At 55.8% G+C, this 23582-nt stretch overlaps 1 protein-coding gene across 1 annotated transcript in view; it reads left to right on the top strand.

Moving 5' to 3' along the window:
* Positions 1–470: 470 nt before the first annotated feature.
* LRP1 (LDL receptor related protein 1) overlaps positions 471–23582 on the top strand; it is an 80770-nt gene continuing 57658 nt past the window's right edge. The window contains 6 exon segments of the mRNA XM_058557863.1: positions 471–987; positions 9611–9733; positions 12128–12265; positions 14385–14504; positions 15684–15812; positions 15931–16194. Coding sequence (XP_058413846.1) covers positions 921–987; positions 9611–9733; positions 12128–12265; positions 14385–14504; positions 15684–15812; positions 15931–16194 — 841 coding nt within the window. The 5' untranslated portion in view covers positions 471–920.

Genomic DNA, 23582 nt, shown 5'->3' with positions numbered 1-23582 from the left:
CCAGGCAGGGGAGGCACAGTCAGGGTTCCCCAAGGAAATCGGGCCTCGGCCCGCATCTCCGGATCTTGAATCCCCAGACGGGGCCTGAAATCCTAAGGCTTGACACCGAGTTTCAAAGAGAAGTCGCTCAGCTCTCCTCGCCCACTGCCCAATCCCCCCATCCCCCCTTCAGCTCCCTGGAGAGCGAGGGAGAAAGGGCCAGCAGGGAAGAGGACGCTCCAGGCCCCAAAGCGGCTACCCGGGCCCCAAACCCCCACTCTCGGACCGCTGGCCAGAGCTCCGAATCTTGTCGCTGCTCTGACTCCCCCTCCCCAGGGCAGCGCGCCAAACCGGCGCATGCGCACTTCCAGGATTGCCGCGTAGCTCTTTCTCCCCCCCACCTTTTTTTTTTCCCCGCCCCTTCTCTCCCTCCCTCCCTCCCCGTCCCCTCCCTCTCCCCCCCTCAGCCCGCCCCGCGGCACCTCAGTCCGGGGAACAGTGGTGCGAGCTCCAGGCCCGTGCTCTGAGGAGGCGGAGACGAGGGGAGCCCCCAGAGCTCCATCAGGCCCCTCCAAAGGCTCCCCAACCTGGTCCACGCCCCCACTCCCCACCCCGCCTCCTCCCAATTGTGCATTTTTGCAGCCGGAGGCGGCTCGGAGATGGGGCTGTGAGCTTCGCCCGGGGAGGGGGAAAGAGGAGCCAAGAGAAAAGCAGGGGGGTTTGGATTTGGGGGCAGGGGGCGCACCCCCGTCAGCAGGCCCTCCCGGAGGGGCTGTGAACTCTACCTCTTCACCCACGCCCCTGGTGTGCTTTGCCGAAGGATAGGATAAGAATAGAGGAGGAGGAGGGGGAAAGGAGGAGGAAGGGGGACCCCCCGATTGGGGGGTCGAGAAGTAGCAGGACCTGAGGGGAGGGGGCTACTGTTTGCATCAGCTCACACCATGCTGACCCCGCCGCTGCTGCTGTTGCTGCCCCTGCTCTCAGCTCTGGTCGCGGCCGCTATTGACGGTGAGTGAGATTCCACGGCCCCCTTGGACCCCTGGGGACACCCACTCCCCAGCCCCCACTCCTGCGTTCCGATGGGGAAGGGAGACGCGGGAGGGGGTGCCTTTTGTTATCCCGGTCCAGCTGACACAGCAGCGGCCCGACTGGGGGCGGGGATGGGGGTCCGATTTGGAGGATGGGGGCCCTGGACAAATGATGCTTCCGGGACCCCCCAGCCCAAACAAAGACAAGAGGCCTGGGAAGGGAGAAGAGAGCTCCCCCTTTTTCTTATCCTAGGATCAAGAGGCCTTCTCTTCCTATCTCTGGTTGGGGAGGGCCTCTGCCTCCCCTACATCCTCCACCCCCCCCAACCCCCATCTGAATTGTGAAGGAATCCGGATTTGCAATGTACGACTTCAAAAGTAGGCGGGGGGGCCTTTTGCAGTGGCCTCTGAATCTGGAAGGGAGAGCCGGGTCAGGGGTGCCCCGCTGGGCAGAGGGCAGGCAGGCCTGGCAAGGCTGTGGGTGGGGAGAGGGAGGGCCAGGAGGGCCCCCTACTTGGGTGTGGAATCTGGACCTGGGAGACCAGGCTTGGAGGCCTGGGTCCAGGATCCAGCCAGCTGCCAGCCTGGATTCTGAAGTGGGCACTTCCCCCTCCAGGGCCTCTGTCAGTAGCCTGGATGGGGCTGTATTGGGGGGCGGAGGGAGGGGGGCAGGTGATGCTATGTGACTTTGAATTTTCCTTCTTAATTCCTGGGAGCTTTGAGATGAAAAACGTCAGATGTCATCATTGGGGAAGGGGACTGGAGAATGGCCTGGAATGCAGAGGTGGGAGGGTGGAGGGAGGCTGCTTCTCCCTGACTTCTGGCTTGATCACAGTTTGGACTGGAAGGAGAGTTGGAGGTTGGACGGGGGTTATGACCATGCCCCCACCCCGGAGTTCCTTGCTCCTTTGGTAGATGTGTTTATTTCCACGTTTCTCCCCCCACTCACCCCCGCCCCCCCACTTTGTATCCTGCAGTTAGGCTGGGGCTAGAACTGTGTCCTTTTGGGGAAATGAGGTGCCCCCTCTCCCCTTTCTATGTCAGCTATTTTTTCGCTTACTTGTGAGTCATTGGTTCAAGTCTTACCCAAGCTTTGAGCTGGGATCATGGGGTTGGGCTGGGCTGGGCCACTGATTTGAGAAAGGGTAGGATCTCATCCCTTCCCATCATTTTAGTCCTCTCATCCAGGGAAAAAAACTGGGCCCAACACCGTCATGCACCCCTCCTCCATCTTCTACATTTTGCCAGGTTGGGATTGGGAAAGTTTTTCTCTGAAACCAGATTATCTCTCCCTCTCCTCCCCTCCCCCCGACTCGCTTCAGTTGGGGGAGGGAGGCTAGGGGGTCAGGAAGTAGCTGTGCCCAGAAGGCCAGTATATTCAGTGGCCCTCAGATATGCCCTCTTGGGGACTGTCTGTCCCTCTGCCCACTGCCTCAATTATCTGCCCAAGAAGAGGAAAGAGGCTCTACCCTAAACAGCCTCCAGACCACCCTCCCAGCCAGCCCTTGCCCATGACTCCTTCAGTAGGCATGTTCTTTCCTCTCGTTCTTGGCCCTGTGAGGTGAGAAGGGAAACTGAGGCAGAGAGGTTTGGGTGCAGCAGCTTCTGGGAGGGACAGAAAAATATTTTAAGAGAGACCCATCAGGAGCCCCATGATAGAGGGTGGATAGAGATGAGCAGAAGCAGGGGTGGGGGGCCTCTGTGGAGAGCAGAAAAGGTCCTACCCGGTCAGGAATGCCCTGGGAGCTTCACCCCCAGGGTTCTAAAGCGGTTCTGTTTGCAGCACCAAGTTGGTTGGTGCTAAGTGGAAGAAGGAGCTGGACATGTTACCCTTAACTGTCTCCCTACCCTTTCTTAAAATTTCCACGGAGTCCACAGCTGTAACCCAGCTGAAACCAAAAGCTCTCCAAAGTCCCAGGGAGAGGACCCCTCCCCAAACCCACTACTGTTCTTCCCGTGGGAATGGGAATATGAATTATTGGTTCCACCCCACGCTGGGGGGTGGGAAAGAGGGAATGGCACAGACCTGTAGGACTCACGCTCTCCAGGACAGCCTAGGGGCTCCCTACCCTTGCCCTTATGCCTCAGGCTCCCAGACACCGAACTTTCTCCTTTGCTTTCCAGAGAAGGAGACCTCGTGGACCCAGCTCACCTGACTTAGCGTCTAACCTTCCTCCTGCTGGTACCACAGGCCTTGCTGCTTTCCCTCCAGGGGAGCAGCCCAGGGGGCTTTCCCCACCTCATCTGCTTACTCTGCTATGCCTGAACCCACCCCCAGGGTCCCCTTCTCTTTGGGAAGCAATGTCACTCTCCACTAGTAGACAGAATTGGAGGAGGGGGAATGGGAAACAGATGGGGTAGGAAATGGGAAGAGGGATTATCGAGGCCCCTGCAGAGATTCGGAACTTTTTGTAGTGAGGAGGGCAGCCCTGGGCAGATATGGCCCAGGGAAGGAGCCTGACTGCCCCCCTCTCTCCCACCCCTCTGCACTCAACCCTCTGCACACACACCCGTGAGCTGGGGTACTACCAATTATCAGACAAGCTGGCCAGTTGAAGTGAGTTATGATGCTGAGGTGTTTGCCTCCTGGCTCTCGGAGAGAAGATTCCAAACTCCTTTCTCCCCTGGTCAGGCCCAGATCCTCAAACATCTCCCCTTAACCCTTGTCTTTCAAAGCAGAGATGTGTAGGACATTGATTTTGGGGTTGGAGGGAGATTTTGATGTTTGAGGCTGCTTCACAAGACTTTTTTTTTCTTCCAGTCTTGCTCCCCATCCTTCCATTTTCTGCATATGATTTTGCCCCCAGCCACTCCCCCATCACTGGGCCCCCTGAGGATGTCAGCTGGGGCCCTGGCCAGAGCCAGATCCTGTCCAAATCCCCCCAGCTCTGCAGAACTCTTCTTGACCTTTGGGAAGCCCTTCCCTGCTCAAGTCTAGCTTTCTTTCCTCCTGCTGCAGTCTCAGCCTTTGCACATCAGAACCCCAAGCCTAGGGCTTACTCCCCCTCAGTAGTCTCTTCTCAGGGTCCCCCAAACTCCGTGGACTCTCCAGCATTCAAGTCCTCCAGCTCTGGATGGGGGCTCGTTGCCCTTGGGGAATCTGGGTGCAGTTGAGTGGGACCACACAAGGGTCCCTGACCCGGCGGAGCTGGGTGCCGGGGGTGAGCATTTGGAGAACCGAGTCCCTGTGTTCAGTCCCAGATTTCAGCCCAGTTAGCAGGATCCTGCATTGTTTGGAGAAGGAAGCAGTTGGCTCCGGAGTGCTTCCGGTGCAGTGGCCCCAAACACCAGTGTAAAACCTCCCTGGGAAAGAGGTGAGGAATGGTGTGGGAGAGAGGCATTTGTCCCTCGTGCTCCCCTAGGGGAGATGAGAGTCTCTCCAAGGCCTTGGCTTCCCTCATTGAAGCGCTCCAGGCTTCCTTCTCCCACCCTCCGAGTTCTGGGAGGCAGTAGCCCCTATGCTGGGTCTACCCTGGGTCAGACACTGCTAGGACAGAGACTCTGTCTCCCCAACTCAGGATATATGCCGCCCCCACCCTACTCGGAGTCTCAGGGTGGGTGTTCTTCTCTGTGTTCATCCCAAGACGACTGTGTGGTTATCTTGACAACCTCTGGGCTGAGACTCTTTCCTGTCTTTTTTGCCTCTGTCTGTCTGTCTGTCATTGGTACTTGCAGTCTTGGCCCCTCAGAACCTCTAACTCTCATCCTCTTGGTTCATCTCCTTTTTTTTTTTTTCCTTTTGGTTCATCTCTCTTATTGCCCATCCTTCGTGGCATTCTCTGTCCTGTCTCTCTTGGTCTCTGTCTCTTGATTTGTCTCTGCCTGTCTTCCATCCACCTCTATCCAGGCCTCTGGGTATCCTGAAAGCTCTCAGGGAGCAGGAGTCTCTCCTGGGCTTCCCCCCGTGCTCCCCAGCTCCCAGCTCACCATTTGGGAGTTATTCTTCCCCTCCCAGGCCAGACTCAGAATATTCACTTTGGCAGTTCCCCCTCCACTTTCCTCCAAGTTCTTCTTCCCCCTCCACTAATCATTTTGGGAATGATTTTGGAGAGAATATTTCTGGAAGAAGGGAACTTGATATCCTTTGTGGGATAAGTATGAGGGGAAGAGGAGACATTTCAGAAGGAAAGAGGGAGGTTAGACTTCTGGCAGAACTTCCTCATGACCAGGAGCCCAAGAACTGGAGAAAGGTGTGGGGGATGGGTCAGGAGCTTAAAGCTTTTACTTCTGCTGAGCATAAGCCATGTGTGTGTGTTGGGGGTAGGTGGGGAGGGCTTATGAAGCCCTGGTGAGAGATATGATGACTCTGGAGGCATTTGAGGGGTCTGAATTTTACTTGTGGGGAAAGCAAAAATGGTGGGGAGGTCACTGGTCAGGCTAATGTCCTGCTGAGTCAATATTGACTTAGGATGGAGGAGGAGACCCTTCCCCTCCCCCGGCAGTCCAAGCCATCCCGTCTGTCCGTCTGTCCAGGCCGCAAAGCAGAGGCCCAGACTCAGGAATGACAAAAATGTGTCTGAGCCTCACTGAGCTGTGGGGAAGGAGCCACCGGGTAACACCCAAAATACATAAAATTCAGTGAAAAGCTCTCGGTTTGGGTCTGGGAGGTCCCTGCTACCCCACCCCATATGTTGGAAAGTTCAGATTCCTGCAGGTTCTGCCCCCCACTCCCTGGCCATCCCCTGGCTCCTCTATTCCCTTACATATATCATGTGGTTCCCTTTAGAAAACATTCCCTCCCCCCCACCCCAGCCTATCTCTCCCTCTGCTGTGGCCACTCTTGGAAAGGGCCTCAAGGGTCTCTTTCATGCTTTTCCAGCCTCGAGTCTCGGTCCTTTAGGAAACACCATCTGAGGTCTCACCTCTCTTCCTCTCCCTCAATGCTCCCAGGGGATCAACGGATGGTCTCCTCCTCTGGATAAGACTCCCTCAGGGCCTGTACTTTCTGTCACCCTCTCTTCTCTGGCCAGACACTCTCACCCCCCTTCCCCACCCCACCCCCAAGGTCCCAGAATGGGACAGAGGACGACAGCCAAGGCTCAAACTGGGCAGTGGGGTCCGTGTTGTGTCTGGATGCATACTCAACCCTACACCTCCTGTCCTGGCTCCAGCTTGGTGGCCCTGGGGGCCATGGCTGGGCCGGGTGCCTGAGTTTGAGGGGGGGCAGGGGTGTTGGCCAGAGTTAGCATGGCGGTCACATTCATCTCCAGGCGAAGCTGAGAACAGACGGCCCCTGTGTCTTGGCGTTCTCTCTGCAACCTCACTCGCTCTCCTCCCTCTCTTGTTCTCTCCTCCTTCTTCTCCCTCTTCTCTCTTCCCTATTCTGTCTGTTCTTGTCCCTCTCCGTCTCCTCCACCCTCTCCCCTCCTCTCTGAGGAGCCCTGAAGGCCACTACCACCCCTACAATCCGTCTCCCCACTCCAGTGCCAGAGGACCAAAATATTCTCCTTTCCCTTCTTCATCCTTCTTCATCCAGCCCCATCATCATGGCCAATGAGGAAACCATCTTTTCAGTTACTAATCGCTCTGTCCTCAGTTTCCTCATCTGTATGATGGGGATTGCAATAGTACCCACCACACAGGGTTGTGAGGATCTAAATGCGTAAATATGTATGAAGTGTTTTAGCTCAGTGGCTGACGCATAGTGACCATGTTGAAAAGTGTTAGCTCATATTATTAGGAAGCCCCAATTCTCATGAGGGGCGGGAGACAGAGGAGGCCGGTAGTTGCTCCCAAACTCAGGGCCGTGTTGTTCCCTCATCTAAGCTGCAGGCCACAAAGGTGGGGTTTCTGGGTGCTGGCATCAGATGCAGAAGGCTCAGCTGAGGGCAGTGGGGTTGGCTGCTCTAAGCAGATTACAAATTTCCTACCCCACCCCCACTGCAGCTCCCTCCCACCTCAGAGTGAGGCTTCCCTTGGCTGCGTAGACTGCCCCAAAGTAGGTTATTTATTTCTTTCCTCCCCTCTCCCGAAGGAAATCAAAGACAGGCCTCAGCCTTCAAACGCGAGATTCCTGGGGCTTTCTCCACCATGCCTGACAGGAAGGAAGTTCTTTCACTTATCTCTCCACCATCCTTGTGCTGCCCTGGCCCTTGGGAGATGTGCACCCCCAGTCCCTCTGCCCGGGGCCTGAAGAGATGCTGCTGTGGATGGGCCCTGAGCTTCCTCTTCCTTTCACTTTCCCCATCCCCCACTCCCCTCCCTCCACAAGAGCACATCTGGTTTGTGAATCTCTCTCATTCCAGCTTTCCGAGTTTGCCAGCTGCTGTTTCCTCTGTCGAGTTCAGGCCAAAAGTGGGGGTGGGGGACAGCGGGGGGACAAAGTGAGGGCCAGAGGAGGGGGGATCGTGGCTGGGATGCGGCACAGAGGGGAGTGACCAACCAGTGACCTCAGGCCCCGGCTGTGAGTTCTGCCTTGGGGAGGAGTGAGGGTGTGGACTAAGTCCAGGTGGGGGGTGGGGTGGCATGGGGGCCGTTTCTGGGCTCCAAAAAGCCCATCTGCCTCTGAGCCCCATTCGAGCCGCCTCTACCCCCCCAGCCGGTCTCGGCTGGCCAGGGGAAGAGGCTGGCCAGAGGAAGAGGACCATTCTCCGGCATGCTAACTAGGCTGGCGGGCTGTTTCCCCGGGAAGACCTCACAGCTGGCCCAGTGGGGCAATGAACTCTGTATTATCCACCTCCTCAAGGGGCCTTTATTCCCCGCTCAGGGTGGGGGGTAGGAGTGGGGGACTCCGGCGGGGGGGGGGGGGGGGGGCTGGCCGGGCCATCCTTGATGTGTTTTCTGAACTCGGCTCTCATCCTGGCCAGGGGCCTGAGTGCAGTCCCCTCTGCCAGAGATGGGGGTTAGGGAGGGAGGACATTTCGGTGCGGCCCCCCTCAGACTCTGTCCCTCCCTGCTCAGAGCCTGACACACTTTACATGCCCTCCCTCCCAGCCCTGCACTCACTCTGCCCTGCATTCAAGTTGGTTGTGTACAGCTATCCTCCCAGAGGACTGTGGCTCCTGAGGGGGCATCTCGCTCCCCCCTGACACCCCAGTGCCCACTGCAGGGCCTGGCACAGAGCTGGTCTTCAGTGCCTGCCAGCTGAATAGAAAGCTCCGCTGCTGGCGGCCTGGGTTCGGATCCCGGGCGCGCACCGACGCACTGCTTCTCCGGCCATGCTGAGGCCGCGTCCCACATACACCAACTAGAAGGATGTGCACCTATGTCATACAACTATCTACTGGGGCTTTGGGGGAAATAAATAAATAAATAAACAAAATTAAAAAATAAATAAATATGCTTTAAAAAAAAAGAAATGGAACTGATACAGGCTGAGGAAAAGACGAGGAAGGCCTGAGAGACTGGGTGGGGTGAAGGAGAGTGGGGACTTTTCTTCCTGTGGAGGCCCTGGTGATGGGGTGCGAGGAACAGCTCCTGAGTGTTTGCAGTGGAAAGGGGAGACTGGTGTGGACTGCATGGGGTAAAAGCTGCGAGTCAGCTCGTTTGATTTGAGTCCTGGTTTAGTCACTCGCCTGCTGTGCGACCCCACCCTCTCTGGGGCCTGGTTTCCTCATCTGTGAAAGGGCAGTATTAGTCGTACCTACTTTGTCATATTGTGGGGAGGATTAAATAAGCCAATACACGGAAAGAACTGGTTTACCACAGTTCCCGGCACATACTGAGCCCACAATGAGTTGGTGTTACGATTCTTAATTCCTCCTTAGAGAATGAGGAAAGAGAATGGGGTGGGAGCAATGGGAGGCTGGTGGGTGAGGGAGTAGGGCCAAGAGGTCCTGGATATAGAAACTTCATGGGTTGGTTGGGCTGAAACCAGCTTCTACAGGTCACCCCAGCCATCCCCTAGTCTCAGCTCTCCCACTCCATCATCCTGAGCAGTCTTAGGTGCCTCTTACCTCTGAGAGCATCTGCTGAAAGTCCTCCCGGAGGTCTAACCAGCAAGGGAGGCTGTCTGTTTAGAGAATGGAGGTGGAGGCAGGCTCTCTGCCCTGTGCTAACTTGCCCTGCACAGCCTTGCTTTCCTGTGCCTCTGCTGATACCATCTCCAAGCCACCGCTGTGCCAAAGGCACCCCCCCAACACGCTTCCCGTTGGAGATGGGTGGGGTGATGAGTTCCAGGGACCAGGAGTGTCCCAGAGGGCAGAGGAGCAGAGAGGTTAGAAAAGACCAGCTCTGGACTTCTAGTGGGAGGGAGAGGAAGACAAAGAGAAGACATGTCAAAGGCCTAAATGCCCCATCCTTTACCACCACTCTCAGTCAGCAAAGCCAGGGGATGCTAGTGTCTGGCCAGAGCACTGGAGAGCAGCAAGGGCTTTGACCCTGAGGGCTGGAGGAGGGGCACACTGGACAGGCAGCCTCGGGGGCTGTGGGGGCTGGGGGGCAGTAAAATGTGCCCCCTGCATCTTCCCCTCCCTCTATCATAGGTATACATTGTTCAGGAGCACCCCACAGCCACCTGCAGCCCCAGGCACATGGACTGTGGCTCGAATTCTGGGCCAGATGGGGACTGATGCTGGGAAGGAGGAGAAGCCTGGGGGGCCTTAGGGCCTTAGAGTTGGCCTCTATCCACCATTTACACCCCTGTTTTCTTTCCTTGCCCCTAGCCCCTAAGACTTGCAGCCCTAAGCAATTTGCCTGCAGAGACCAGATCACCTGTATCTCGAAGGGCTGGCGGTGTGATGGTGAGAGGGACTGCCCGGATGGATCTGATGAGGCCCCTGAGATCTGTAAGTATCTTCTCTGGATCCCTCCCCCCAAGCCCCTGAATTGTCCCTTTTCCTCTTGGCACAGGCAGTTTGGGATGAGGTCACTTGACCTCTGGCCTGGTGTGGACCTTGCTCTGGGATTGTTTGTCCGTGACACAGCTCAAACTGTCCTCTCCCCCTCTTCAAAGTACCCGGCATGGTGCCTGGTGTGCTCAGAAATGGCACACTGGATTGCTCCCGCAGCCGCACACCCCCAAACCTGCCAGAGACTGTGTTCTCTGGGCTGACAGCTTCGCTGGAAGGAAAGCTTTGCTGGAGAGCCTGGCCCCCCTTCCCTTCCAGCTCATCCCTCTCTTCTTCCCACCTCTGGGCCTCCTGACCCTTGATGAGTGCTCCCAGGTCTTGCCAGGTCCCCTTCCTGTCCTTGGGCTCCCAGGCCAAAGGCCACTGACTCTTGCTCAGTCTCCGTACCAGAAGCCCCACCCCTGTGCGTTTCCCGCCACCCCCGCCTTCCCCTGCCCCCAATAAGTGGTGTAATCAGAGGCAGCTGTTTAAACTGGGAGAAAGGTCCCCACCCAGCCTTTACCCTGCCAGTGGGGGGTGGAGGACTTGCTGGCAGGACCCCCAGAGTCCTGGGCAGCTGGCAGAGTCCTGGGGTCTCCACCTTCAGCCTCTCTTCTGCTTGGCTAATCTGGGCCAGGGTCTAGGCAACCCTGCACTCCCAGGTCTGTCTCTGTTCTCTCTCCTGGGTCTATCCTACTCCAGCCCCATCCCGTTCTCACTCATAATCATCAGGGGTAATTTTAGGGCCAGAAAGCGAGCCACCAGTTCTCTCGGCCTCACCCCTATGCACTGCCCTGGAGGGGCGGGGACCGTGGATATTCTGCAAATGTTTCTGTGATGAGGGTGGTTGGGCCTGGAGTCTCTTCTTGTGCGATGCCACCTTTACGGCCCAGATTTCTGACCCCGATGCTTGGTGTTGGAATAAAGAAAGCCATGCAGAGGGCCTGGCTCTGGCTCTTTTTATCCATTTTTCCTTTAGTTTGATGCAGACCCCACCTAATACACATCCCCATTCTGTCCCCTCTCATACACACTCCCGGATCCATCACACTCGCTCGCAGCCCCTCCTGGGCACTGACTCACCCACCCACCCAGCATACACAGACAAAGGCAGATGCTGACACAGACGCGTTCTCACAGCAGCAGAGTCAACACTCTCAAACGGGGGTGCAGAAACACAACCTGTGCTCAGATCAATGCCCCCAGACACTCACAGCCAAACCCAGACTCACTCCCAAAGGACATAGACGTGCACATCCTGAGGCCAGAAGCGCCAGCGCACACAGAGGCGCACAGATGCCACTCCCTCTGCACTTCACACCTCCCTCACCTGTGCATGCGGCCTCCTGCCCAGGCACATATGGATAGATGCACTCACACGCAGGCACGGTCAATCACACACCCTGTCCAGACCCGGGAGCCAGTGGGCAGTGGTCTGTCTCCCAGCCCACAGGCTCGGTCGGCATCCTAGCCTGCGTGGACTCCTTAGGATTCCCTGAGGAGCTCTACCCTGCCGCACCCCCAGCCCATCTTCTTGGGCAACAAAGGAAGTACCTGTGGGCCACAACCTTTGACTCTTCCCAAATCCTTCCACCAGGCAGGTTGCTCTGTGGTTGGGGGTCTAGAATAGTGCTGTCTAATAGAAATATAATGAAATCACACATGCAATTTGGAAATTTTCTAGGAGCCACATTAAAAAAGGTGAAAATAATCAGGTGAAATTAATTTTAATTTTATTTTACTCAATGTGTCCAAAATATTATTTCAGTATATTTTTCATAGAAAATTATTAATGAGATCTTTTGCATTCTTTTTTGTGTGTGTGGTATTAAGTCTTCCAAAACTGGTGTATTTTATACTTACAGTTCGAACCAGTCACATTTCAACTGCTCAACAGCTGCATATGACTGGCTTTGTATTGGGCACTGCAGTTCTAGGAGACTTGGTCTCATCCTCAGGTCCAGGGTCTGTGACTCAGGGGCCCATGGGAAGGAGTGTTCTGCATCATTTGAGCTTCTCTGCCATGGACTCTGCTTTCCTCGGCTCATTAAAACCTTTCACTTCTATCCTGAGCCGTCTCTTGAGTGTAGGATGTTGAGGCATTGGGGTCCATAGGTGTTGGGCATTTGGGGAGTGGACTTTTTGCTGAAGGCCTAGTTCACCCCTCCAACCTGGCTGCTCCCAGGTGTGTGGCTACTGTTGGGAATGGTGTGGAAGAGTCTATAAACAGCCCCTGAGATCTAAAAAATGGAGGTGCCTGAAACCCCAGTCTGAGTCCCTTTCCCCAGTGATAAGTGGCCAGACGGCCGCTGTAGCCAGCTTGGTCATGCTAGCCTTTCCATCTGCTCCCAGGTCCACAGAGTAAGGCCCAGCGATGTCAGCCGAACGAGCACAATTGCCTGGGCACCGAGCTGTGTGTTCACATGTCCCGCCTCTGCAATGGGGTCCAGGACTGCGTGGATGGTTCGGATGAGGGGTCCCACTGCCGAGGTAAGGGCTCTTCCACCTCTCCTGTCCCAGGTGGATGCAGTGAGTTCTTAGCCAGGCACCTGATGGATTTGGAGGCCCGCCATCCGAGGACTGTCCTCACACCTTCAGTGGGGATGAGGCCCTGTCCTGCTCCCCTGCGCAGACTTGCCACCAGACAGCAGCCCAAATTGGTGGGCCCTTTGGGCTTAGAGCTTGGTCAACAGACCTGGTATGGGCCCTGACCTAGCCACTTCCCTCTGGCTGTGTGTGCTTGGACACATCACTACCCCTTTCCAGACTCTGGTTTCCCACCTGTAAAATGAGAGCTTTACGCTAGATCTGTGTTTTCATACTTTTCTTTTGTAAATTATGGGGTCCTTTCTTCAAATGGTTTCTTACATGAAACCCGACTATGAAAAGAGAAGAGCAGATGCTGTGATGAAGCTGGGGCTGGGGCCTGGAGTTTTGTTCACCTGCCTCCCCGCCAGTGTCCCCAAGGCATCCCCCAGGAACTGCATATCCCTGAGGCACCCTAGAGCTGCTGGATGGGAAGTCACCAGGCTGGGAGGGAACCTTAATGATAGGTCAGACTTCCTTCCCACTGTGGCTCCAGTTACCAGCCCCACTGTTCTTCCCCTTAGGGTCCCTGTGGGCCAGCGAGAGTCTGGGTCAATGTGAGCAGTGGGGGAGGACTCCCATGGGGGGCAGGCAGAACCTCAGGCCCGAGAGTCAGGGAATAGTGACTCTCCCTACTGCTGCACTCAAGGTCTCCCAGGCTTTGCGAGGGCCCAGCAAGCCCCGGGGGGCGGGGCTGTCTTCCGGGGTGAGGACAGTGTCCTCTGCCTGTATGCATGTCAGAAAACATCTGCCTGTGGGAGGAGACACATCTGGATCCTGTTCAGTGAAGGCAAGGAGTGTGGAGCAAGGGAGTTTGTGGAAGATTTTTATCCTTTCCTTTGGTTGATTTTCATGTTTTTGTCTGAAGCTCCTGGGATGTGGTGCAGTGTGGGCCTAGGTGCTGGCTTCAATTACCACACACATCCCGTCGTACCGATGGGGCGTGTTCACATTTGCTTCCTCTTGAATACCTGTTCAGTATCAAAAACAACAAAGAACCTCAAAAGCTGAGGATTGGAACTCCCTTCTCTGATATTACAGAAGTTGGACCTCCTCCTCCTCCCACCCCATATCCAGAAGAGAAACTCTTTTCTAGATTTTCCAGAACAAACAATATTTCCCTCCTTTGTGGGGGCAGGCTGGACAGGCAGCACATTTGGGCTGCAGGGTGGAGGTGAGGAGGAGAAGGAAGAGTGGGGCCTGGCCCCCCATCTCAGCTCCTCCCCGCAGGCTTAGTGCCTCTAAACATCTTAGCATCTCGGCAGCTCTCTCTCCTAGGTGCGGGGGGAGCAGGGGTGTGAGGCAGCTGGACAAAAGGGTCTTTGTGGCCAGGCCGCCTGGCCCCACGCAAGGCCATTAATTGGGTCGCTGGTCTGGGGGGGCAGCGGCTCTCCCACCGCTCCCGCTCCTGTCTCATTCCCGTCTGTCTCCCCTGTGGAAGTGGGTCAGTGGCGGGAGAAAGATGAGAGAAGGATGGCGAGGGATCCAGTTTTGCCTCTCCTCCCATCCTCCACCTGGACCTTGGGCCCTCTCGCTGAGGCCTCCAGGCCTGAAGGGGTGGGTTGGAGGGGTGCTTCCAGACCAGAGCTGGGATCCTGTGGGGAAGCCTCGATCCCATGCCCACTCCTCACCCTCGGCCCTGAAGCCAGCACTGTAGTCCCGGGCAGTGCAGGCAAGAGGCATAGGAAGGGGCTAAGACTCACTTTCCCCACTCCCTGTTGACCCCAATAAACTACTAGGACCCCTCTCCAAGGGGACAGAGGGAGTCCAGAGCAGCCAGAGCAGGGAGATTTGGGTTCTAAGCTGTAATTGGCCATGTGATCTTGGGCCTGTCTCACACCCTGCCCAGGTCTCAGTTTCCTCACTTGCAAAATACAGTAGCTGCTTCCTAAGCCCATCTTCTCCAACGCTGCAGGCCTTGGAGGTGGTCTCTGAGGGGTTGGTGGCAGTCGGGGGAGGGTTGCAGTCTGGATGTGGCTACCAGATCTGGGGACCTGAGTGTGTGTTGCCTACCCCCACACAGAGCTGCGAGGACAATGTTCTCACCTGGGCTGCCAGCACCACTGTGTCCCTACCCTCAACGGGCCCGCCTGCTACTGCAACAACACCTTCCAACTGCAGGCGGACGGCAAGACCTGTAAAGGTGTGTGGGTGTGCGCTGTGTGCTGGAAGGGCTGGGGGGTGGCCAGTGGGCCTGGCTGGGCTGGGGAAACCAGATGGAGGGTGCAAGAGAGGAGGTGTGGCCACATGCTTGACAGCCCCAGGGCATGACTGAAGCCCCCACCACTCGCTTCCACCAGACTTTTAAAAATTCATCTTCAAATTATGTGGGTCATATGTGAGTTTTCTTGTAAAAAAATTAAAGCACTGCAGATAAAACCAAAGTCCCCATTGCCAAATCCTCTTCAGCTCTGGTCCTTTTCCCATCTCTCTGGAGGTCAGCTCTGTTATCGGCTTGCTGACTCTCCTTGCAGCCTTTTTTCTGTACGTTTGTACACATGAACCCATGGAAAATCTAAGTGAAAGTATTGTTTATGGGCATGTGCTCTTTTTTACGTAAATATCATACTGTTCATATCTTTTTTCAGTTTGTTCACTTGGTATGTTGTGAAGATTTTTCCATGTTCATATGTAGAGACCTACCTTGTTCTTTCAAAAACCGCTGTGCTGTATGACTCTTACCACAGTTTACTTGGCCATCTCCCTATTGATGAGTAAGATGTTCTCGATTTCTCTCCGTCACAAACAATGCAATTTTCTGTTTTAGATTTACCTCTCTTGAGTCTTTGCACAAATGCCACCTTCTCAATGAGGCCATCCCTGGCCCCTCTAACTTCACACCCCACCACCTGCGTTCTCTGTCCCATTTCTCTGCTTAATTTTTTTCCATAACACCAGTCACTTTCTGTTGCACCAGCACCTCTAAGATATAATTTACCTTTTTGTTTTATTTATTATTGTAATAACAATATTGTACTTATTATCAGAATTTTAGTTTCATGAGGGCAGCAATTTGAATCTATTTTATTCACTGATGGATCCCCAGAGCCTAGGACAGTCCCTGGCACATAGTAGGTACTCAAGAAATCTTTTCTGAATGAATGGATGACATGCACGGGTGTGGATACCTCTGTTGGGTAGATTTCACATCTGGACTTGCTGGGTGATATAGTTCTCACATTCCCTATCGTAATAGATTCTGCCAAATTGTCCTCCAAAGTGGCTGTGGGGATGGACACACCCACTGGAGGTGTCTGAGGGTGCCCACTTCCCTGCCCTCGTCACACTGGAAATGACCGTGCCCTTGCCCTTTTCCCGGCAGACTTTGACGAGTGCTCGGTGTACGGCACCTGCAGCCAGCTGTGCACCAACACAGACGGCTCCTTCACGTGCGGCTGCGTGGAAGGGTATCTGCTGCAGCCAGACAACCGCTCCTGCAAGGCCAAGAACGGTAGGTGGGGTCGCCTGTGGCCTCAAGACTAGGCGCCCTCAGTGTTGTTCCCTGATGAGGAGTGGCCGAGGAGGTCCTAGGGCCTCTTACTGCATCCCCCCCTCTCCTCCATCTGCAGAGCCAGTAGACCGGCCCCCCGTGCTGCTGATTGCCAACTCGCAGAACATCCTGGCTACATACCTGAGTGGGACCCAGGTGTCTACCATCACGCCCACTAGCACGAGGCAGACCACAGCCATGGACTTCAGCTACGCCAACGAGACCGTGTGCTGGGTGCACGTTGGGGACAGTGCTGCCCAGACGCAGCTCAAGTGTGCCCGCATGCCCGGCCTGAAGGGCTTTGTGGATGAGCACACCATCAACATCTCCCTCAGCCTGCACCGTGAGTCGCCTGCTCCCAGCTCGGAGGGCAGGAGAGGGCGGGGGAGATGGGCAGGATGGAGCTTGTCTGGGAGAAAGGCCGAGGATTGACAGGATGACCTGTCTCTGGGGTGGAAGCAGAAACAAGAAGCCCCCAACTGAGGCCAGGGCAGGGGGCTGCACCTGATGACGCCTGTTTGGGGCAGGAGCAGAGTCACCGCTGTGCTTCCTCCCCTCTCTCTGGGCCAAGTCTCTGGATGGCTTCTATATTTCTGGCCTAGAGCTGAGGAATGCCTCGCAGAAGTGAGGGCGAAGAGGGCAATGACTGGTCAATCTCCAGGGAGCAGGGACTGTCCCTTCTTAGAGAGAGGAGCGTTGATTAGATTGCAGAGGGGCTTTCCCATGCAGCAGGAGCCAGGACAAGGGAAAGAAGGGGCCTGGAGCCTGGCGGAGTCTTGCTAAGTTGTGGCTGAGGGCAAAGCAGCCAGGGCCTGGCTGGGTCTATCTCCATGTTCCACTGTTTCCCTTGGGGGCATCGCCAGAGTGGACTTCCTGCTGCAGCGTGGGTATGGGAGTCCTGAGGCTGTTTCTGGGGAGCTCAGTGGCAGTGAAAGAGACTAGAGGAGGAGCAGTGAGCACTGGGGCCATGTAGCATTTTGATATCCAGACGTTCCCAGTCGGGCTCCCTCCCTAGGCTGTACTTGGTGTCTCACGGGTGGAAGAAGGGCTGACACTGGGGATGGGCCAGGGCATAGATCCACTGCCAGGAGCAGTCCTGCTCAACTCAGATGCTGTTACATAAACAAACAAAACATCTGGCATCATCACATTTCCAGGAAATGCACCACAGGGCTGAGGGGACGATCTGGCCTGTGGTTGATCTGAGCCCGGCGGGAGGGTAATGTGATCTGTGACCTTGAGTAAACCAGAATTCCCTGTCTCTGCTTTGGTTTCTAATCTGCGTAATGGGTTTGAGCTTGTCTGTTCAGGTCAGATATATTGAAGTGAAAGCCGGAGGTGACTAGAGGCTGGCACACACGAGGTTTGGGGTTGTGAACTTCGGGCCTGTCTACAAGATCTTTAAGTTCCTCCATTGGCTTCTGTATGATGATCCCCACAGGAGACCAAGATCCTAGGAGGACACAGGGCTTAGTTCTGCGGGGAGCAGGGGTTCCTCTGGGAGTCCTCACCTTCGGTGGCCTCATCATATGGTCTACACCTCGGCTCCAGCTCCTCCAGAGCATCCCAATAGTGTCCTTGGGCTGTTGGTGACCAAGGCTCACCTGTGATCAGACATATGTCCTCCTTGGACTACTGGGCTGGGGGCTGCCATGCCTAGTTGGCTGAGCTCTTGAGAGGTGGGCAGCTCAGGGCTCTCCATGGCAGAAAGGATAGGATTGGGGTGAGACCCCATGAGACAGCTGCCCTCTCCCTGCTCCTTGTCAAGGGCCCCACCCAACAGGCCTGTCTGGGCAGACAGCTCAGGCAGTTCCCTCCCTGGCCCTGCCTCAGGGCCAGACGATGGGCTCATGGGTAGGTGGCTGGGCGGGGAGGGGGGCACCCTGATGGAACCTTCTCAGCTTTTGCTCTGGCCTGGCCCCCCTCCTGCCTTCTTCCCCAGGAGAAGCAGGAAATAACCTCAAGCAGATACCCCTCCCTTGGCAAACAGAGTTTTGCCTCCCAGTCTGCTAGATTCCCTGGGCCCCTCTGGGGCAGAGTCCAGGAGGCCGGAAGAGGCCAAGGTTCTGGGGAGAAATGCTAATGGGGTGACTGAGTGGGTTCCTCTTGCCCCAGCCTCTGTCCCTTCCTCCCTGACCTGCCGCCACCCCACGCCCCATGCCGCCTGAATGTCTGGCTGTCACCCTGAGGATGGTTGTTTTGCTCTCATCCCACAAACTAATTATGGGCCCTGAGCTGAGGATGTTGGAAGTGTCTCCCCGCCAGCACCCTCCCCCCATCCCCAGTTCATCCCCTTTCTCAGGAGAGGCTGAATGGCCTGCCCTGGTCCCAGGCACTCACCTGTGCAGTGGGCTGCTGACCTGTAATTAGCTCCCCCAGGGGCATGAGGAAGAAAGGCTACTGCTTTCTCCTGCTCTCTCTCTGCCCTCTGGGGGAGCCCTCCCTGCCCTCATCCCATTCTTGGCTATTACTGTGACCTCCATTGGACTCCCGGGCTGAGCCCCATGCAGGAGGGAGGAGTCTGACAATTGAGAGGTGCTGGAGCCCAGAGGCCGAGAGGCTGAGAAAGGCCGAGAGGCCAGGCCGAGAGAAGCCCGCCTGCTGGTGTGTGTGGGAAGAAGGGGGAGCTTGCCCCAGAGAAAACTCTGGAAACAGAAATAGAATAGAAAGAAGGAAGGAGGCCAGGAAGTAAGCCTGTTCACATGGGTCCCCGGGCATGTGTGAGCCAGACCTGCTCTGAGTCCCGAGAGCCTCAGGGGCCCCTCCAAGCCCTTGTGGTGTCAGTGCTTGGTGGTTGGTGCAGCTTCGAGGAGGGGCTCAGTGGAGCAAGCTCAGGATCGGAGCTCCCGCTTTTTCCTGTCTCCATCCCAGCTCCTTTCCTCTGTTTCTACCCAAGAATTGGGGGAAACCCACTGGCCAATGTCCTTGCATGTTCTGAAAGGGGTGTGTGTAAATGTTTGTGTGTATGTGTGTGTGTGTGTGTGTCTGTGTGCGCTTTCCCCCCTTAACCGAGCCCAGGCTGTCAGCCCTTCTTCCCCCAGCCTGTGTCTTTCATTGGCCTGGATCAGGGTGGATCTTGGGGACTCAGTCCTCATCTCTTCACCTCCCTCCTGGGATATAATCTCAGGCCCCATCCTCCCCTCTGCTGCTGTCCCAGCAGGATGGGGAGGTCTCTGAGGACTCTGATTCTGTGACTGGAGAACATGATGGTGAGAGCCAGGGGACCCTTGGGGAGGACTGAGGCTGACCCCTTGGGGTTTTTTGTTTGTTTGTTTTTTTCGTGAGGAAGATTGGCCCTGAGCTGACATCTGTGCCAGTCTTCCTCTATTTTGTATGTGGGACGCCTGCCACAGCATGGCTTGATGAGCAATGTGTAGGTCCATGCCTGGGATCCGAACCTGCGAACCCTGGGCCACCAAAGCAGAGCATGTGAACTTAACCACTACACCACTGGGCCGGCCCCCCAACCCCTCGGTTTTTAATACTGCCTTTCCCAAAGCCAGACACCTTGATTTTAGGTCGTACATGATGTGTATTTTTCTTTTATTGTTATAGTTATGTTTTTATTTAATACCCATTAGGAAACTCCTATTACTAGCATATCAAATGTATGATTTCATAGATTGTTTAGGATGCAGAAAAATAAGAAAAGTGAGTTGATTTAAAGAAATAATAGGCAAATGATAGTGCAAGCTGTATATAAAGATGGCAAGCATTTTGAAAGTGATACACAAAGTTCTGGAAACTGAGACCCAGAGGGGTCAACAGGCCTGGTAGTACCAGAGCCAGGCCTGGTCTGACCAGCCTACCACCCACCTCTGACCACCCTCTCAAGGAACCTCAGGCCTCGTCCAGCCCCCTGAAGGGCTGCTCCTGGGCAGGGCTGGAGGTGAAGTCTACTGACCCCACCCCACCCCCAGCCCTGCATTGCCTAGGCTGCGCTCCTCTGACTTGTCCTCCGTTAGCTTTGAGGATGTTTCCACTGGAGAAGGAATGGGGCAGACTGCAGGAGTGGGGCCTGGGAAGGTATGTGTGTGGTGAGGGGAGGTTCTGAGGTTGCAAATAGGGCCTTAAAGGAAATAAGGCTTGCTGAAGTCACTTAGTTTTAGACTGTGTAGGAGAGGATGCTCTGGAGGGACCCTCAGGAGTCCTAGGGTTTCTTCCCTGTACCATGCTGCATGGAAAGAAGGACATAGGCAGGAAGGCCCAGAAAAGCCCCCCTAGGCTGCAGGGTCTGTTGCGAAATGGGTCCCCAAGTCCAGCTGGCCAACTTCACTTTTCCCTCCCTCTTTCTTTGTGTGTGTGTGTGTGTGCGTGCGTGTGTGTATGTGTGTGTGTGTGTTTAAAATCACAACAGGAAATGAGGTTGTAATTTGTCTAGAGGGGAGGCAGAGAGGGGGCAGAGAGCAGCCCCTCTGGTGAACTAGCTTCCCCGGCTGGAGGGGGAGCTGTCTTCTCACTGAACTGGGCACCCCAGGCCCCCTCAGACTGGCCCCCGTGCCTACGGAACACTTCTAGACTTTAGAGATGGGAGCCAGCTGCCCCCTTCCTTGGCCTTTCTCACCCACAGGGTGTCGCAATGTTGGGGGGCTCTCGCCAGCCCACTCTTTGCCCTTGGGCTCCCCACGTCCTGGTGCTTTTGCTTCCCATTCCCATTCTGAATTTCCTAATCATTTAGCAGCACTCTCTCCTCTTCCTGGCGAGGGCCAGCCCTGTGTCTCCCGGCACAGCTCCAGCCCTGTCCTCTCCTCCCCCGCTGTCTCCTTGAAGTTGCCTCTCCACCCAGCCTTCTCCCAACACCCCCCTCCCTGTTTTCAAGCCAAAGGAAGTAACTTAAGCAAGAGAGATGTGTTTTAGAGCCCAGCAAGGATTTCTCAATAGCGGGAAGACCCTCGTTCTGCTTCTGAATCAGAATTGCCGAATCCAGTCTCATCCCGGGACCTGGGACTGACTGACTTGGTGGAGTGGGGCCAGGCAGGGGAAGGGAGCGGGGCATAAACCCCACAAACCCCAGCGGGGCTGGAGGGGGGCCCAGGGGACAGAGGTGACGCGATATGGCTGAACCTAAGACTAGCTGGTAGAACAAGAAGAGCTGAAGTCAGGACCTGGCAGGAAGCAGGACGTGAGGACATGCCATTTAGCAAAGCTTCTGCCAGGCCTGCCTGGCTGTCTCCTCCCTACCTGCAAAGGCCCCAGACTCTTGATCATCTCCCCCAGCCCTCTCCCCTCCCCCAGTGGCTCTGACAAACAGGAGGATTACCAGACAGACATCTTCTCCCACTGTCTTGGGATGTTCCAAGGCCAGAGAAGGAGGATCCTGGCAGTAGAAGGGAAGGGAAAAAGTGACGTCCCAGCTCTAAGATGACAGTGAGAACTCAGTACTCAACAAATATTTCTGGAATGAATCAGTACATGTGTGTCGGGCACCAGGGAAAAAGATGGAAGATAGCACCCTACCCTCAGAATATTTGTAGTCAGGTAAAGAGCTGTGATAAAAAGAAGCTACTGGGGCTTCTGGGAGCCTGTAAGACAGAAATCTTCCTGCTGGGGCCCTATGCCGAGTCCTGAAGCATAGTAGGTGTTAGCCTCAGACTTCTCACCTGGAGAGCTCACCTCTCCTCAGGAGGCCACAGGGCTCTCTGGCTGGAGGCACAGATGGTGACTTGCGGGAGAAGGTGGAGAAGGATGGGGTTGAGGTGGGGGAGGACGACGGTACGAACAATAGCTCCCATTTGTGGAGTGTGTATTATGTGCCCGGCCCGGCCCTGTTCTAAGTGCTGTTAATGTACCATCCCATTTTACAGATGAGCAAACTGAGATTCGGAGACGTTAAGTAACTTGTCCTTAGTCGCACATTTGGAAGGTGACAGAACACCAGATCCAAACCTAGATCATCAGTGTCTAGAGCCCGGCTAGGCCCAGGGCAGAGCAGAGTGACGGAGAGGTGCAAGGGTCCCAGAATAAGGGCCAGAACATGGTGTGTTCGCTGGAGACATGGTTAAGGTGGAAATGGGGTTCTCCTTCATCATCTGGGGCCCTGGTGCCCCATCCTGCAGTCTTTGGGTGTGCAGCTGGGTTGGGGGATATTTCTTTAGGGCATAGAGGCTCCCTTCCTTCCCCAGATTTATTTTAGGGAGAGAGACTGGAATCCTGCAGTTGAAGCTAGGGTCTTCTTGGGAATGGAGTGGGGGCTGTTGGTTTTGGAAAAGCAGCCACTATTTAGAGAAATGCCTCTTGAACAATATGAACGATGGAGAAGTTGAGAAAAACTAGAGTTTGTGGGGAGCGCAGAGTGCTAAGCACTAGAGTAGGGGGTGCAGGGAGGACTCAGAATTCTGTCACAGACACACACCCCAGGTCTATTCTGGGGCCTGGAACTGAAAGTCCTTTGCGACATCATGGGCAGGCAGGCTGTGGTCTGTCCTCCGATTGTCTTGTCCCCCTCCCAGCTTCCTAACCTCCTTCTCTCTGCTGGAATCCTCAACTTGTCGGCCCCCAGACCACCCTCAAACTCCTCCCACAGCACAGCCTTCCTCCCCTTGGGTTTACCTGAGATTCTCGTGTCTTTAGGATTTGAGGCCTTTGGCCAGAGCCCCTCTGGAGGGTGCTCTGGGGTGGGCCAGCCCTGAGAACGGGACAGTTACCCTCTGGGTGTGTGGGGCCAGAATACTCAGGTCCTCTAGGCTGAAGCCCAGGATGCCACTTGCCCCGTCTGCCACGGGACAGACGGCAGTGGGGCAGCCCAGGAGGGAAGGTGCCCTCTCCCAATATGAGCCCATCTCCCTACACTGGCCTTGGAGTAGTGTGAGTTGCCAAGCGTTTGTGTGCCTGTGAGTGTGTGCATGTGTTTGAGTGTGTGCGGTGGGGCGGGCAGAGGAATCTGGACTTTAGGAGAGAGGAAAATAATGTGGTAGAGGGGTTGGATAACAAAGGATTTTTGCTTGCAACTAATAGTCTCCAGCTGCAAAAATACCACAGGGGAGGCCAGGCCGAGCTGGGGCCTCCACTTCTTGCCAACTCCTCACCGGCCTGCTGAGTGGGGCCCTGCCTGGCCTTTGGGAGGTGGAAGGGGAGACCCGCCAAGGGTAAATATCTGAGAGCAGGGATGATCCCTCTGACTTCCTTCCCGGAATCGGCAGGGAACCCAGGCCAGAAGGGAGGCTCGAGGGTCAGCCACATCCTGAGGCTTGGGGGATGATTGTGGCGCTGCACCTGGGATGGGGGCATCAGATCTTCAGATTTCCTCCTCCTCCCCTCTTGCCGCGGGAAGGGTGGACGGGGAGCAGGGGCAGGGTGTTGCCAGCCCTGGAGCTGGACAGTGACTCAGGGAAGCCTCAGGAAGTTGGAGAGAAGGACGCAGCTGCACCAGCTGGTGCTGGGAAACAGCCCCGAATGGTGAATTTCCTCTGCGTGCCAGCAGCCCCCAGGCCCGCACCGTGCCCGCCGAGTCAAGGGCACACGGCCCTATTTGCCTTTAAACCTACTTGCCTGCTGGCTATCTGGGGCTGCGGCCAGTCCCCCTCTTCGGGACTTTGGTTTCCTCTGGAGGCAGCCCAGCAGCGTTCGTTTAATCTGCTTTCTCTGTGGTAACAGTGTGAGGGGCAGTTTGATGGCCTCACCCCTGCACGGGGCCCTCCTCCTCCAGGGCCCGGGACCCACACTCCCCAGGCAGCTCTGTCCCCACTCTCCAACTGCGTCAGCGTGGGACAGTCCCGGGGGCCCAGATGAGAG

Source organism: Diceros bicornis, chromosome 17 (genome assembly GCF_020826845.1).
Source record: "Diceros bicornis minor isolate mBicDic1 chromosome 17, mDicBic1.mat.cur, whole genome shotgun sequence".
Classification (NCBI taxonomy): domain Eukaryota; kingdom Metazoa; phylum Chordata; class Mammalia; order Perissodactyla; family Rhinocerotidae; genus Diceros; species Diceros bicornis.
This window is presented reverse-complemented; position numbering and strand designations above follow the sequence as displayed.